The sequence below is a fragment of the Chaetura pelagica genome, unplaced genomic scaffold (assembly GCF_000747805.2).
Source record: "Chaetura pelagica isolate M959 unplaced genomic scaffold, ChaPel_1.0 scaffold221, whole genome shotgun sequence".
Lineage (NCBI taxonomy): Eukaryota > Metazoa > Chordata > Aves > Apodiformes > Apodidae > Chaetura > Chaetura pelagica.
In genome coordinates, this window is record NW_009952533.1 from 11622522 (window position 1) to 11639418 (window position 16897).

Sequence of the window (16897 nt, forward strand, 5' to 3'; positions counted from 1 at the left end):
ACGTCGAGCAGGCGGTGCAAGGCAGAGGTGACACCACTGGGTGGCAGCCTTCGCACACGTCTCATAGGGAGCGGCTGCGCCGTTACTGGAACATCTTGAAACAGCAGCGAGGCAGGAGAAAAGAGGTGTCTCCCAAAAACAGCTTCCTGCAGCCGGGAGCAAGCCGTCCTCTTTCGCACTAGGAGAGCCCGAAGTAACTTTTTTTTTTTTTTTTTCTTCTTCTCCAGGACTAGGTAGTGTTGTCTCTGTGCACACTTTCTGCAAGGTGTAATTTGTGCTCACAACAGGTCCCCCATCTCCACTGAGACCTCAGTCAATGAGCTGCTGTCATGTAAACCTTATTAACTGCCCTGCAACTTGGGCGGAATAACACCTATCCATGTGTGCTTTACTAGCAAAGTTCAGATCATGAAAGAAGCCAGATTCTTCCATGTGGGAGCTACTTAACAGGAGAGCAAATATTTTATACCAAAAAATACTATAGGTGATGAAAGTATTTCCATCTCAGACTCCTTAAGTGCACATACTCTATTTCCAGAGAGTGGGCTTGTCAGACAGCAAATCAGTAGCCTTCACATCATGCAGTAACACAAGCAGGTGGTTGTCCAGAAATAATTACAACAGAAAATAACAGACGTGACAGAGGTTTGCTTTAATTTGTATAATACAAACTGGCACATAAAGGGATACAGCAAAAGCAGAAGACAAAGTATAATCAGGCTAACAACAGTTTTAAAAACTGTTTTTAGTGAACCCAAGTAATTTTATTGCATCATATTCTCACACAGAGAGAATTTTACAAGTATATTGTAAGTCTTCCTATTTCTAAAATTATATCCCTATTCAATAATTTACGGTTTCCCTGCTGTGTCATATGCAAAATATATTACAGAGACAGAAAATGTCAGTTGTGGCATAAAAAAATAGTCCATTTTCTGGTGGAGAAGAGTCACAGAAAAATGAAATTAAATATAATTTAACAAACATTTCCCACAGATCCATTTTCTGTTACTATCTGGCAATATTTTTTCTGTTGCTCTTCCCTGAAAGACTCTTTCACTTTCTTCCTTTTCAGTTCCCCATCCCTGAAAGGTATAGAAAAGAAACATCTTTGAGCTCACTTCAGGGTCCAGGCAGAAAACATGACAATATTTAGCCTATGTAGTCAAAGCAGTTTTTACCCTTTATGTGGGCTTTTGCAATACAATGCTAAATGATCTGTACTGCCAAAACTTGCCACAAACACAATACCTTTCCTTCAATCCAGAATTTAGCAGGCAAATATTTTCACCAATTACTGTCTGGGGGCTAGAGCCACCTGTCAGTTCCATTTCTCTTAGTCTATTTATTCTAGTGCAACTGTTGAAGGAATAAAGTCTTTTCTAACTCAGAGTCAGTAAGGGTGATGGGCTACAGCTCAAGCAAAGGAAATCTGGAATTTTTAAGATTCCAGGCTAATGTTTCAGAGTACAAAACACCTAAACATGTTTTAAATGCAACCTCAAAGTTTTTGCTCCTTACCAAGGAAGTACAGACATTCCTCCTTGAGCAGCAATCACAGCCTTGACTCTGTTGGCAAAATGAACAGAGTCTTCTCCTTCCTGAAAAAAAACTTATTAATTATTTGCTTTACAACTTAAACATTTTCTTCACGTCTCCCTTAAAGAGATATTTTTTTCAGAGAGCAGGCACTTGGGTTTATGCCAGGCCCACAAGCTAAATGGGACCTGCAGGACAGATCCAGTGAGTCATGGGGAACACCACCTGGTTTGCCACCACTTGGTGCTGAAAAAAACTAAGTGAGAAGCTCTGTGGTTTCTGGGGTGATCTCCAACGTCATACAGTATGAGGTCCCAAGTCTGTCCTGAGTAGGGGATGCAACTGCTCCCAGTACTTCAGTACCAGTCTGAAGTCAGGAACACACCAACAGGATTACCTTGGAGGAGGTGGGGTGCCTTGAACAGGGTTGGGGCCTAGTGCATTCAGGGTCAATGAATTATTGCGAGTTCACAGGAGTCAGCGTGTCCAAAATGCAGAGAAGTGAAGATATAGGCACTACAGCAGCTTCCCTACCAAGACTAGGGCTGAGCAGGGGCCAGGGTTGGCAGGACCAAACTGTGTCAAGGCCTTTGCTCCAGCAATGTCCACTTTGTGGACATCGGGTCAGCATTCAGGGGCAGCAGGTTAAAAGGCTGTGCAGTAAAGCTGCTGGGCAAAGGATTAGCTGGATATTACACAGGGCTGAGAAACAAGAAGGTGGGAGGAAGCTGTGCAGATAGAGGTAGAGGAGGGACACAGAAGGCAGAAGCACCCCAGTATGGAGTGAAGAGAAGGCCTGACTCAGTACATCACTTCTGAAGTAAAAAAGGGAGGTGTGTGCCAGGCTGAGAGGCAGGAATCTTCAGCATAAAACCACATTTTAACATCCCTTCTTGTCACCGTGAGCAGGAAAGCAAGACAGTTGCATAAAAGTAAAGAAGCTGTTTGGAAGCAACAGGGAGCATAGTGCAGAAATGTCTGAATATCCACAAGAGGATTTTTTACTTGAAGATAACTAACCCATGTAAATCCATGCTCACTTAATTTTGAGACTACAATGTTGCTTTCTGGCCTTTGTTCATTAAGTTGTCAATAGAGATTTGCAACATAACACCAACACACCATGTGTAGTAATGCAGACTTCCTCCCAGACATTTTACAAGCATTTTCAAAACATATGAAAACACAAGTACCTCTTTGACCATTGGAGGCAGGTACCACACATCACAGACAATAGCCCAGCTAGTAATGACATTAAAAATATAAGTGATCATGCAATGCTTTGTGCTGTTCCAGAACACATCTGCAAATCGGGGATCATACTGGAAGACAAGAAGAGTAAGTGAAAGGGCATGATCTACTTACCTTAGTTTAAATCATATAAGCTGCCCTTTTTTAGCCCTGAAGCCACAGTTCAACTTTTTAAGTCAGGGGAAAATCTAATAATACCTCCTAAAAGCAGCAGTAAATTCAGAGTAAATCTCCACATTTCAATATTTATTATGAGTTTACAACAGTTAACCTTTATGAGCAATGCAGGACCCCAAACTAACAGACACATTGAAACACATCACAACTATAACCAGATAGATCCACTTGCCATCTACAGATATGCTAACTGCAAAGGATTCCTTGAAAATGCTCATACCACTTTTAACAATTCCCATAAGATTAGGCAACATTATAGTTCCAAAAAAAGCAGCTAACATATCTAGAGCTAGGGTGACTTGGCTAAAGCTACTCAGAAGGCCTTGAAGTGCCAAGTGCCTTTGTCCCCAAGAGCACAAAAAAGCTAAGAGCCCTATGACAGAAAAAACAGGCAGAACACAGCATAGAAATCGCAACTGTGCTTTTCAGCTTGCTTCCAACCAGTTGTAAAGATATTCATGTTACTCAGTGTAACATTTCCCACATTCCATTGTACTGCAAGACATCTCACACCATGAAAAGATTCCATTTTCCGAGGGCTTGTTCAGTATCTTGTTCACACAGAGCAAAACCCTTTGTAAGACTTACACATGAACAGCTTCTCTGATATGAAACGTTTCTGCAAATAATCCTTCCATGTTTGAAAAACTGCAGATACATTACCTTGATGGCTACTGGATGGATGGTCCCTCCTACCTCAAAGCTTCCCTTCTTAAACATCATTACTGATGTGTTGTTTATACAGGTACCTGGCCAGATTAAGATTAAAACAGATTAAGAGTTTAATCCACTGTAAGAAAAGTATTAGCAAATGAATCCTAAATAGTCTTAAGGAGACTTAAGTTGCTAAAGAAGAAAGCAAGCTTTAGTTCTGAAATAATCCAAGACCCTGTTCTCTTGTATTATGCTGTACACTAAAGCAAACAGACTGTAATAAAACTGTTCAAAAATATTAGAAGCTGACTTTCAGCATCTCACAAGAGCCAATTAATTCTACAGACTGAAAACAAACACCTCACTTGTAAAGACTGGGTATAATAAACTGTACTCACTGGCAAGAAGTGAGAAAAGCAATAAAATCAATATAGTTGTTTCCTACCTTCTGGGAAAATTAAAATGGGTAATTTGGCCTTATCTGCAATGTGTTCTCTAATTCTGTGGAGAGAAAATAAAACTTCAGTGTATACTTCATTTACGTAGAAGACTCGTATTTTGTCAAGAATTTAAACATCCATTACCTCTTACATAGGACAAAAAAAGCCCTAGCCCAACTGCCTGTTGTCCATCAGTTGCCCTCAGCTAGCATGTGCTAGTTTCAAGCCTCTTGCTAATTGCAAAAATAGGTTTTCTAAAAAAATATGTACAGCTTTATTTCACCATTTTAACTCAATTAACAAGAAGCCAGAGAATGGTGGTACTTGAAGCATGTAAGTCACTTCATGTTTATCTTTTACAGGATCCAGCTATAAACACAGTCAAACTTTTCCTTTGAGTGAAATATATTCCATATTTCAGGTTTTCATGCCTTCTAGGTTCATAACATCAGTTTTACATGCATCTGTTGATTCTCTGCATCTAGTAAGAGATAGTTCTCTCTTTTACTACGTTTGCTGCATCACTTAAAACCAAATGTATTACTGATACAAAAAATCTGTTTTTTTTCCAAGACACCTGCCTTTCCTATGACTCAAGAGCATGCAGTTCTTCTCCAGTCTGCATTAAAGAATAAAATCAAAACATCAGATACCAAAAAAAAAGGCAGAACAGTCCAGCACAGAGGGACCTTTTCTATTTTTCTAGAGACAAACTGTCATAGATATTTACTTAACATTAGCTGTGTTGCACCCTATTTCATGAAGACTTAGGACAGCTAAGAACAGTCTCTGTTCTCAAAATATAAGAACTGCCATAATGAGACAATCCTGTCCATGTCCTTAAATCCAACATGCTGTCTCTGCCACAAATCAATACTGCAGGTCTGGAAAGCAGTATATACATTAAGGAAACAAAATATATTATACTTCTCCAAGATGTTCCTCCAGCTTCTAGCAGCGAGGTAGTACCTTGCTAATTATTATTTATCCCTTCTCACCCCCCATCAGTCTCCCATTATCCTGTATTCAGAGTAAATATATCCAGCTTCAATGCTCAGAGATGATAAAAAATGTACCATTAAAGGGATGATCTGGGAAGCAGAACACAGAATTACAGAATATTAGGGGTTGGAAGGGACCTTCGAAGATTAAGTCCAACCCCCTTGCCAGTGCAGTAAAGAAGTTGTTCCTCATGTTGAGGTGGAACTTCCTGTGCTTGAATTTGAATCCACTGCCCTTCATCCTATCACAGGGCACAAGTGAAAAGAGCTTGTCCCTGCTTTCTTGATGTCCAGCCCCCATGTATTTATAGACATTAATTAGATCCCCCCTCAATCTTCTCCTCTCTAGACTGAAAAGCCCCAGGTCTCTCAGCCTTTCCTCGTAAGGCAGGTGTTCCAGTCCCTTAATCATCCTCATAGCCTCCATTGGAGTCTCTGAAGTAGATCCCTGATCCCCCTTGAACTAGGGAGCCCAGAACTGCACACAATACTCCAGGTGAGGTCTCACTAGGGCTGAGTAGAGGGGGAGGAGAACCTCCCTCAAGCTGCTAGAGACACTCCTCTTAATGCACCCCAAGATACCACTGGCCTTCTTGGCCACAAGGGCACAGTGTTATCCCATGGATAACCTGTTGTCTACCAGGACTCCAAGGTCCTTCTCCACAAAGCTGCTCTCTAGCAGATCACCTCCTAGCCTGTACTGGTGCATTGTTGTTCCTTCCCAGGTGCAGGACTCTGGCAGATGTGCTAACAGAACTCTGATGTCTGTCTTGACAACTCGAATCATCAGCCTCAAAACTGAATGAATAGGCTCCTGCTTGTGGCAGGTAGGGCAATAGTGGCAATGTGGAAATTCCCAGAAGCTACGGGTCAAATGATCAGAAGTTCAGTAGATGATTGCTAAACCTGCACCTTCTTTGATGAAGCAGTTCCAAACCTTATACTGATGACAACCTACAGCTGCTCACCAAAGAGAGATGCAGGTTGAGAACAATCTCAGTTCACACTTCACAATTACTAGACCAGATGGGACAATTAAGCAAACACCTTACTACCTTACCTTGTCCTCACCAGAAGACGGTCATTCATTTCTGAGCGTTCAAACAAAACATGCCGACTGGTTTGCGTGCATGATTTTTGAATTAGTCCCAGAAACCCTCCATGTGCCTGGCCAACCTGCAAACCCAAAAGAAACTAGTTACTAATGCAAACACACACACACTTAATGATAACATTCTGAACACAGATGTATCAGTTTCTAAGCTGACTCACAAATTATACCAGTCCTCTCAGTCAGAGGTGTGCATACACCTGCCTATGTCTATTATTTTGCAGTCCTGAACACAAGTTTGAATGCTACTAAGTCCCACTCTTTCTACCACTAACTTTATCCTGTTACCCAACACTACATCTACAGATATGTCAACGTTACCTATCTTTACCAGCTGTCTTGTTCATACCAAGGAATAGCATCCATCAATGGTCAGGATCAGAACATCTAATGGAGAGGTGTGGTTGGCTACACAGATACCTCCTTTCTGCGGTCTGTTTTCCCTGCAGTGACAACCATTAAAGTAATTACTTATTGTTTATTCTCCAGACTACAGGTCCCATCAGGTGACCCATTCTTCTGGTTTGAGCCAGGATGAAGTTCCCCAGCATCCAGGGAGAACTCTGTCCATGGATGGAAGAGAAAGGAAGAAGAAAAAAGTTGTCTACTGTGATCTCTGACCTTCCTCTGAGCTTACATAGATACATGGAATATCTCTGGCCATTTTTGCTGTCTAACTCAGCCTCCTACAGGGGGTCATAGATCTCCCCGTAGTGTCTGAGCTGGCAGAGTGAAGGTGCAACCTTGAAGACCCAGCAGTTAGAAAAACATTCCACTGTTATCAGTCTTAGTTGGAACACTCTGCTACTAGTTAAAAGAAAGTTTACTGAAGGAAAAAACAATTCAGTAAAAGTGGCTTCATCCTGGCTCAAACCAGGACACCCATGCAGCAAGCGTGCATCTACACCTGCAACTCAGTGACAAAGGCATTTTAGGCATACAGCTCATCTGCAGATCCATAGAAAGCAGAAGAACACAAAACATTTTAAAATACTAATATTACTATGATATGCATTAAAATTTATGTCAGTACAATACAGCAGATAAGTCATCTTTCCTTGTTCTTTCAAGAGTCTTTTCACACACCAGTAGTTTTCGCATTTACCAAAAGTGGTTTCCTTTTAGCTAAGGAAAAAAGTCTTCATTGGAGTAGGCATTTTAGCTGCATCATTACTTTTCTTAGAGATATACATCAAAGGCTACTTGGACACAAACTCTAAAAGTAAAGGCACTAGAGCATGATTTTGATCATTTTCTAAAGCACAAAATGAAAAGTATTTCAGAAGCCTCCATTAGATAAATCTCCACCACTAAGCAAGTTATTACAAAAACTTACTGAAAATACCATTCACAATTTACTTTAGGAGAGATTGTGAATAATTAGTTACCAAACAAATTGGCTAATAGAACAGTCAAACATTTTATGGCCATATTCTTGCATGTGACTCTAAGAAGTCCATGGCAAGCATTGAGAAAAATAAATTGAATCAAGAACACAGTGTTACTCCCCCTTTGCGTACCTTGCCAATACAGAACAGAAAACACAAAAAGGGCACATAAACATCTTGACAGAGCCTAGATGATCTAAACAGCTTCTTGGTTCAAACTGCACCATCACAGTCTATCTGTACAGCAATGGAGTAAGAAACCTGCTCTGAAACTTGAGACATTAGGTATTGTAAGAAATCAACATCAAACCGAGGAGAGCAGGACAGCATCACTCACCTGTTGTGGAAACGAACAGAACCACTCATGCATCGGATCGCTAAAGCGGCACAAAGCATTTGAATCTGGTTGCTCAGAAAACATTTAAATCTAAAATAAATGAAGCCACATTCTGTGCAGTCACTCATAAAACAACATAATGTAAGCTCCCCAAATTATTCCAAATAGCTGTTATTACAAAGACCATATTAAGATGACTCAATTGCATTAACAATGCCACACAGGAGGAAATTATTTGATATCAAAGATATTCTCGGTCCATTCTTCTACTGTAATCTGTTCTAAACCCACCAGATTCAAAGCAGAGAATAAATACTCAGGGGTTTGATTTATACATTTTCTCTGGAATTCATTAATATAAAAATATTTAACTATTGAATCACATTCCAGGCTTTTTTTTGCACAGACAAGACATAACTGTCTCACAGTTTCAGTAAGGAATTACTCAAGACAGATTATTTACTTGCCCTAATCTGACTCACATAGAACATAGTATATATTTTCTACTTGAAGACATACTTCCACCACCTATCTGGCTTACATGGCATGCCCACTTTCAGATGCAATTTCCACACTCTCTCTCATAGTGGTCTATACATTTACAGCAGAGGTATCTTGATCCTCCAGACTCAAACAAATCTCTATTCCAACACACTAAGTCAAATCCTCAAAGAAACAGAAAAGAAACGGAGAGAGCACTCAGCAGAAACCTACCGGCCATTTGGAAACTGTCCTACTACTGTAGAGGCCAACACCAGCAAAAGGATGTCAAAAACAGCCAAGACAACACTAGAAAGCAAAATAATTTTAATTAAATGCTAAAAAGCAAAACACGGAAGAACAAGCAAGAAAATGCTTTTATTGCACCCTTTGCTTTTAGGCACCCTTTGATCCATTTCACGATGCTTCCCTCCACCATTAGTAACATCTTACTAGCAATACAAACAAACCAGTTAGGGCCAACAGGATGATATAAGAATGTTTTAACTCAATTAATCCCACATGCCTTGATCTGAAGCTACCACATGATAATAAGGAAACCATCGTGTCCAAAGAAAACAGTGAGCAGTAGCTAGTGTTCTTTAATCCAGGCGAGATTTCTCAGTGCAAAAAGGGACCTAGCATTTCATTTTTAAAAACCTATCCAGAAATCTAAGTATGTATTTCCACCCCAAGCAGTAAGCTACCATGTAATCATAAAAATTAAACCTAATTGGTTACTAATGGCTGAGCAAAACCTAAACTGAAGCAAATTCTACATAATTGTTGTCCTTTTAAGCTGCATATGCCTGTTAACTTAGATACGTGCTCTGCTATCTGCTTGACTAGTATCAAGTCTCTCTATGCATTGCAGCTGTTCTGAATATATCACCGTCCCATCAAAAGAATAAGAAATTTTTAAAGCTCCTGCTCTTTACAGGAACATGACTATTCATAACTGTTTGGTCAATTTTATAAAAGGCTGTTTTTTCTTAAAAGAAAATTCTTTAAATGTCATGAATTCCAAGTGAATGTCTTTTTCCCCACCTAACCCTGTGATCCCAGAACAATCGCTCTTCTTCAAATCTTGAGTGTTTAGCATACAGACTCCCTGTCTCTTATTCAGACTGGTAGAGCCTGATCCTTCCAGTTTAAACAGCTGTTACTTTATATAACAAAAGGTCTCCAGATAATGTCTATAAATTATAAATATAGATTTTAAAAACTAATTAATTACTGATAAAATACAGGGAACATGAGAAATTTATATATTCACAGTATCACTCTGGTTGGAAAAGACCTTCAAGATTGAATCTAACCACTATCCTAACTCTGCCACGTCCACCACTAAACCCTGTCCCTTGGCACCATACCTGTCTTTTTAGATGTCTCCAGTGATGGTGGCTCAGCCATCTCCCCAGACAGCCTGGATCACCCATTCCAGCTCCTGCCCCAGAACAGGACAACCCCAAAGTTCCTACAGGTGTTGTCCAAATACTTCTTGAATATTGTCAGGCTTGGTGCCATTACTGCCTCCCTGGGAACCCTATTCCTATGCTCCACCACCGTTTGGGTAAAGAATCTCTTCCTAATGTGCAACCTAAACCTTGCCCTGCACATCCTCCTACCATTCCCTCTGGTCCTGTCATTGGTCACCAGAGAGAAGAGGTGATTGCCTACTCCTCTTCCTTCCCTAATGAGGAAGCAGTGAGCTGCAAAGAGGTCTCCCCTCAGTAGCACCTCTTTTTCCTTTTGCAGATATGAGTTTTGATGGCATCTTGGAAAACAAAGTCATGCCAAGCTCTCCATTCTGCACTAGCCAATAGCATATTATTTCCTGTCTGTTGTATAAAGGAATATGAAAAACTGATCCCAGCAAATTATAGTTGGCTCACCGAAAGGGCAACAGGAGACAATACCGAATTAGGATCCCAGTGATCCACACAACACTCAGTTGCCAGCTGACATAGTGCAAGTTAGCATTTGTTCTGCTGAGAAGATTCCAGGACACCAGTTCCTCAGAGGAGAATCGTTGGGTGACTTCATCTTCTGCAACTGCCTCACACCCCTTCTTGGAGAAGTACATAACATCAGCAAGGTTGAAGCATCCTTGGTGCTGGCCAGCAATCTCCTCTTCCATGGAGGTTTCCTGTCTCTGGATAATCCCTGCATGAGGAAATGAGCCTTCCTTCCACACAGAGGAATTGACAACATGGATTCCAAAAAGAGTGAATACACATGCTTTTTAGAAATAGCTGTCCTCCTATTCCAAGCACTATAACTGCATTGTTATACCTCATTTAGATATATGGCATTTAGTTCTACTGATAACTTCTCTAATCCTATGCCATGTAACACTACCACATTTTTTAAAAAACGAGAAAAGCAGTCAGAGCAAGCCACAAATAAAAACTTGAGCACAACATCTACTTCATTTTCATTCAACAAATATATACAAACACCTAGAAATGTCAAGATTGCAGACCCCTCCTGATGCCTTGACTGAAATTTAGAGAACGTTTACACAGTAGTTGTTCTTGCTGCTGTTGGTTAGTTTTCTTTTTCCCAGCTGTAACAAACCTTCTTTTGGTAATTTTTCTCAGGGCCTTCCCTCTTCCCTCATTGCTTCTCCATTAAGAATCACTTCACTACCAATACATTTTGAAGAGTCTAGATTTTTTCCCCAAGATACACATAGTGCAACTCAAATTCATTTTGCAGGAATAATGACAACATGTTCACACTACATATCTGTGAAATTATGCCTCATAGGACAGCCACACAGCAAGTCTCAGTGGTGTTTGCAGAGGTCACTCTGAGACCCGATTCTTATTTGGCTTGTTACAGTGACTAAAACTGCATTGATTCCTACTAGCTAACACTTGGCTTTGTCTTTTTTTGTTTCTTTCTTTCTTTCTTGGGGGTGGTGGATATTGAATGACATTAAATACATGTTATTCAAAATACATTTAATTTATCTTAAAAAATATACTGCACTCAATCAGAATCACAAAACTTTCCTCCAGCTGCTCTTCAGCATCCAGGAAATCATCAGACCTGAAATTCATTAACTGACAGACAAAATAATCTATTTGAATTATGATTAAAAATAGCCGTACAAGTAAAAAGATTATTATGAGAACTTAACCCAGTTCACTTTGGGTAAAAAAGAAAGGAAAAATAGCTTGGAAGAAAAAAAAAAAAACAACACAACAAAAACACAAACAAAAAAAGGCCCACACACCTATTCTCTCACACATTTTATCCCTGTGTCTAGAGAAGAGTGCAAATTGTAATTGTGATTCCTGGTATAGTGTAGCTCTTATTATTTGAGAAAACCTGACATTTTGCATGCTAGGAGTTAGAAGCAAGAGAGAATCCACAGAGAGCAACGTCAATGGCAAAGAATACTAATTTCTCCCAAGCTTGTAAAGAGAGAGCTGATGGAGTCAGAAAGTACAACACATTGATGAAAATGGGGGCAGCTTCCCAAACACTTATAAGCAATGTCTTTCTACCCTCACTAGACTCCAACACCTTTTATTCGTAAAACCCATTCAGTTTATCTTACTTAAAACATACTTATGGTCTCTTCTGTGGGTTTGTAACTTCAGCACTTATTTGCCCATCAAACTCCATTTGGCCATTCCAGTTTTCTTACTTAACATCAGATGCAATAGATATTTCAGTTTACTCTCTTATAAGATATTTAATTATTTGCCTTTTCACAAAACTAACGGTGCTGTATGACCTTCACTCAGAGATCTTACCAGTGGAGGTTAGATTTTCAAGCGCCAGCGCCTTCTGCTTTTTTACTCCCTCCTCAATCTGCAGGGTGGCCCACTGTTCCCAAAACAAGAAAAGCAGACATTGATGGTTTTCATTTTGTCTTTTCCAGGTATCCTGTAGTCACCTTAGGTGAACAGTTTGAGCCTCTTTTATTGAAGCCAGGCCTCAGATTCTCATTATTCAAATTCAGCCTGAAGGCTGTCCTGCATGCCTCCTGTTTCATTCATTACATAGATTACCTTATGGCATTTTCAGAAAAAACAGTTTGGCATGAACTTCTTTTCAGGACACAGGCAGTCCTTTGTTGTTTTGGTTTTGGTTTGGTTTTCGTTTGTTTTTTTTTTGTTTGTTTGTTTGTTTATGTTTTGTTTTGTGGTTTTTTCCTGGGGCTTGTTGCTTTGTCTTTGTTTGGTTGTTTTTTTAAAAAAACAAACACACAAACAAACCTTAAACCTCCCACAAACTGCTGAGCTACTTAAGAGACTTTGTGAGATGCATAGGTCCAAAACTCCCTCTTCCCTGGTTAGTTTCAGTCAACAGAATGATACAAAATACTATCACTGACATTAGAGACATGCTGGAAAATATGTATCTAAAATGGATTTTAAAGAATAAAAGAGATTACCACAGCTTTAGGGCATCCATACAGTTTTTGTTAAAAGAAGACAGAGGAAGGATTGTTCAATATCCATAGTATTTTGAAAGTAGTAGTGTTGGTAATGAGCTTTCACCCTTCCCTGTCTTTACCTTTTTGAGCTAAACCAGGTTTCTTCTCCCTGTGCAGAACAGCATAAACTCCTCCGTTGGCAAAATCAAATATACTAATATGCCTACATTTTTAAGCTTTGATGCTTTTTAATATTTTAATCATACCTCTATAGACATATAAATAGCAGCTCTTGTGAGGACTTACTTTCTGTATCTATGTCAAGATATCTGCCCTAATGAAGGACACTAGATACTTGTGTTTAGGCTCTACTCATTATTAAGGAATCAATGACCCACTCAGCTTGTGTTGTCACCTGCTATTAAGGCTTTCCACCTACAACAGGTAAGGATACATCCTTCTGCTTCATGACAAACTCTTGCTAAAGTTTATTTCTCTCTTACTGACACATGCAGCCATTGAAGTCACCACAAAGCTTGATCTTAAATAATCTTCACATTATGTGTTGCATGTGCCAACGGTTTCGTGCCATCCTTCAGTTTTGTGTGCCATCAGCTTCTTCTATAGCTATTGAAGTTTAAATCGATTACAAAAAAGGGACACTTTATCACAGTGTAATTAGGATATTTTAGTTACCCTCAGTTTATTTTTTTAACAGTCATCTTAAAAGAAAAGGAAAAAAAAAAGAGAAAGAAGAAGGCAGCGTTGTAATATTTTAAACTCCATGCAAACCATCTGTTGTAACATCGTGGAAAAAAAAAATTACCTTATCTATACAGTTATTTCCTAGGAAAGGTAAACTGGTACATCACCTGTTTCAATCTCTTGCAATACATGGAGAGTCATTCAGAAGTGGAGAGATAGAGGACGCCATGAAAACGGCAGCGCACATACTGAGATATTAAAGAATATACGGCACAGGAAGAAGAATGTTGCAAAAAAGAATAAAGGCAGGCATATGGCAAACTTAACCTCTTCAGAATGGGGTCCTCACCCGCTCTCCAACATCCCTTAGGGTAGTTGTATGGCATGAAGATGGAAAAAAAAGAAAAATCACCTAGCTTGACAAACAAATTCCTTTGCCTTACTCTCCACTTTTCTGTCTACCACCCTTATCTAGTTCATCATGGTCCTCCTAGATGAACATGTACCTGCCAGTTGGCAAGCACTACCAGAAATGTGCTTGCTGGTACTGTCTTGAAGAATTTGGAATACTTCAAGGAGACTGGCTTTTGAATCCCAAGTAGAAAAAGGGTGACAGTTACTGCTCAAGGTGACTCACAAAAATGTGTTAATTGATTCAAATGAGCAACACAAGCCAAAGCCAAACAAAAATTTATGAAGTTGACTAGTAAAGCTAGTAAGGCTCTCTCATAGCACAGATAAGCAGTGAGGCAAAAATGGCAGCCCATCATTAAATAGTCAGCCAAGGCCAAAAAGGTGAGGGGAGCTTTGAATAAGTTACACAGGACTTACCAGACTGGAAAAGAGCTAAGATTGTGATAAAGGTCTACACATTCTGGACTGGCACAGAGCAGGTGTGTAAGGCACAGTAATCAATTTTCTCTTCTAATACAAGGACTAGGGAGCATTACATAAAAATGTTGAGCAGGGTGTATGAGCATGAAAAAGGTAATTCCACAAAACATCATTAAGTTGTGGAGGCTAGTGTTCAGGACATATGGGCAGAGATCAACTGAAATAGGAGCAGTTACATAAAACCCTAGATGAACACCATGGCAGACAAAACTCTCCTAACACATCAATCAGCATGGGAGGCTGAAACACCAAGCAGCTGGGAGTCATTCATGTATTCATGGCAATACAACCATACAGTCACCTAGCTCTTAAGCTTTTAATCAAGCAACTGAGTTGATGCCTGTCAAAGCCAGGCTGTCTGCCTGGGTCAAACATTGGACTGATCCAGCAGATAAGTTTCTATGTTTTCTGCATTCAATAGCATTTGTATCTTAAATTTTTAAAATATGAAACAAGACTTTGTGATTGTTTGTTTTGCACAATATTGAGACAAGGCAGTCATGCTGGTCTGTTGCAAAACAGTAACAAAAGGATGTCGTAAATACTGTACAAAAACACAGGTGTTGCAACGAACACAATTTAAGTGTTAAATGGAGCAACTTCATTCCTAAATTGGCTGACCCAAATAGAACTCAGGTGCTGTGTTTTCCTCCCTTGTATTTTTTAAGTGATGAGGACACAACTAGTCCAAACATTCAGCAGGTGATCCCATCTGGAACACAGGAAACTTAACAACTTAGCTCCAACACTCCATTTGCTTGAGACTTCCCATAATTATGTTCTTCTTAGGGTGCCTAATACTTTATTATATTATGTTCTTCAAAATACATGAAAAGCTATACAACATAGAATGTTAATTTTTTAAGATCTCACTACTTCTGCTTTTTCCTCCCTTTTTCCTCTTCAATACAGCTTCATGTGTTGTTCAGTACTCAGTTTTTCTGTACTGTGCAATAATTTAGTTTTGCATCTTTTCCTCTACATTCCCATCTTTTGTTACCTCATCTCCCAAAACCTTTTTCTAATCACTCATTACACTCCTTTTTTTCAGTCCTCTGCTTGGCTTTGTTCTCATTTGTGAAAAAGACCTTGGGGCAATGACTCCATGTAAAGTCTCCCAGTACAATTACAAAGAGAAGGTCAGCAGGCTTTTAGTGCAAGCTAAAATCACCATCAAAGATCAAGCACTTACAACCTTTTTAACCAATAGTCCTCATTTCCCCTTTCACATTCCAAACAAGAATCCAGATCAAATGATCTGCATGTTATATTGCATGTGTGAAAGGATGTGCAAGCAGTGACACTTCACAACTGGATGGTGAAAAGCACTCAGAAGTCTCATGGCTGCTCTAGTGAGGCAGATGCATAGGCCCACCTCTCAAGGATGTCAAGGTCCCTCTGGATGGCATCCCCTCCCTCCAGCTTGTCGGCCACATCACACACTTTGGTGTCATCAGCAAACTTGCTGACGGAGCACTTGATCCCACTGTCCATGTCACAAAGATGTTAGACAACACTGGTTCCAGTACGAATCCCTGAGGAACTGCACTCATCACTGTTCTCCATCCAGACATCAAGCTGTTGATCACAACTCTGAGTGTGACCATCCAGCCAACTCCTTATCCATTGAGTGGTCCATCCATCAAAATCATATCCTTCCAGTTTTGAGACCAGGATGTCATGCAAGACAGAGTCAAAGGCTTTGCACAAGTCCAGGTAGATTATGTTAGTTGATCTTCCCTTGTCTACTGACACTGTGACTCCATCATAAAAGGCCACCAAATTAGTCAGACATGATCTGCCCTTGGTGAAGCCATGTTGGTTGCCACCAACCACCTCCACATTCTCCATGTGCCATAGCAGAGCCTTCAGGAGGATCTGCTCCATGATCCTGCCAGGCACAGAGGTGAGACTGACTGGCCTGTTAGCTCCCTGCATCTTCTTTCCATCCCTTTTTGAAAATGGGAGTTATGTTTGCCCTTTTCCAGTAAGTTGGAACTTCACCAGACTGCCGTGACTTTTCAAATGTAATGGAAAGCAGTGTTGCAACTTCATCTGTCAGCTTCTTTAGGAGCCACAGATGAACCTTGTCAGGTCCCGTGGCCTTGTGTACTTTCAGGTTCTTTAGATGGTCTCAAACCTGCTCTTCTCCTACAGTGGGTGGGATCTTCCTTATTCCAGTCCCTGCCTTTGCATTCTGTGACTTGTATGGCCACAGCCCTTACTGGTGAAGACCGAGGCAAAAAAGTCATTCAGTACCTCAGCCTTCTCCATATCCTGTGTGACAAGGTCTCCAGCTTCCTTCTGGAAAGAGCCCACATTTCCCCTATTCTACCTCTTACCACTGATGTACCTGTAGAAACCCTTCTTATTAATCTTGATGTCCCTGGCAAAGTTTAACTCTGTCTGGACTTTAGCTTTGCTAACGTGACCTCTGGCTTCTTGGACAACTTCTTTGTATTTCTCCCAGGCTACCTTCTCCTGCTTCCACTCTCTGAAGACTTTTTTTTTTTAATTAAGAGTG

At 40.1% G+C, this 16897-nt stretch overlaps 1 protein-coding gene across 1 annotated transcript in view; it reads right to left on the reverse strand.

The window, feature by feature from the left end:
- Nucleotides 1-976: 976 nt before the first annotated feature.
- LOC104398797 (glycerol-3-phosphate acyltransferase 3-like) overlaps nucleotides 977-16897 on the reverse strand; it is a 20915-nt gene continuing 4994 nt past the window's right edge. Inside the window, exons 2-12 of the mRNA XM_010008950.1 lie at nucleotides 12149-12221; nucleotides 10274-10544; nucleotides 8613-8687; nucleotides 7899-7988; nucleotides 6523-6616; nucleotides 6123-6238; nucleotides 4067-4122; nucleotides 3631-3716; nucleotides 2733-2861; nucleotides 1522-1601; nucleotides 977-1085 (exon numbers count right to left, since the gene is read on the reverse strand). Of these exons, the coding sequence (XP_010007252.1) occupies nucleotides 977-1085; nucleotides 1522-1601; nucleotides 2733-2861; nucleotides 3631-3716; nucleotides 4067-4122; nucleotides 6123-6238; nucleotides 6523-6616; nucleotides 7899-7988; nucleotides 8613-8687; nucleotides 10274-10544; nucleotides 12149-12221 (1179 nt within the window). The remainder of the gene's footprint in view (nucleotides 1086-1521; nucleotides 1602-2732; nucleotides 2862-3630; nucleotides 3717-4066; nucleotides 4123-6122; nucleotides 6239-6522; nucleotides 6617-7898; nucleotides 7989-8612; nucleotides 8688-10273; nucleotides 10545-12148; nucleotides 12222-16897) is intronic.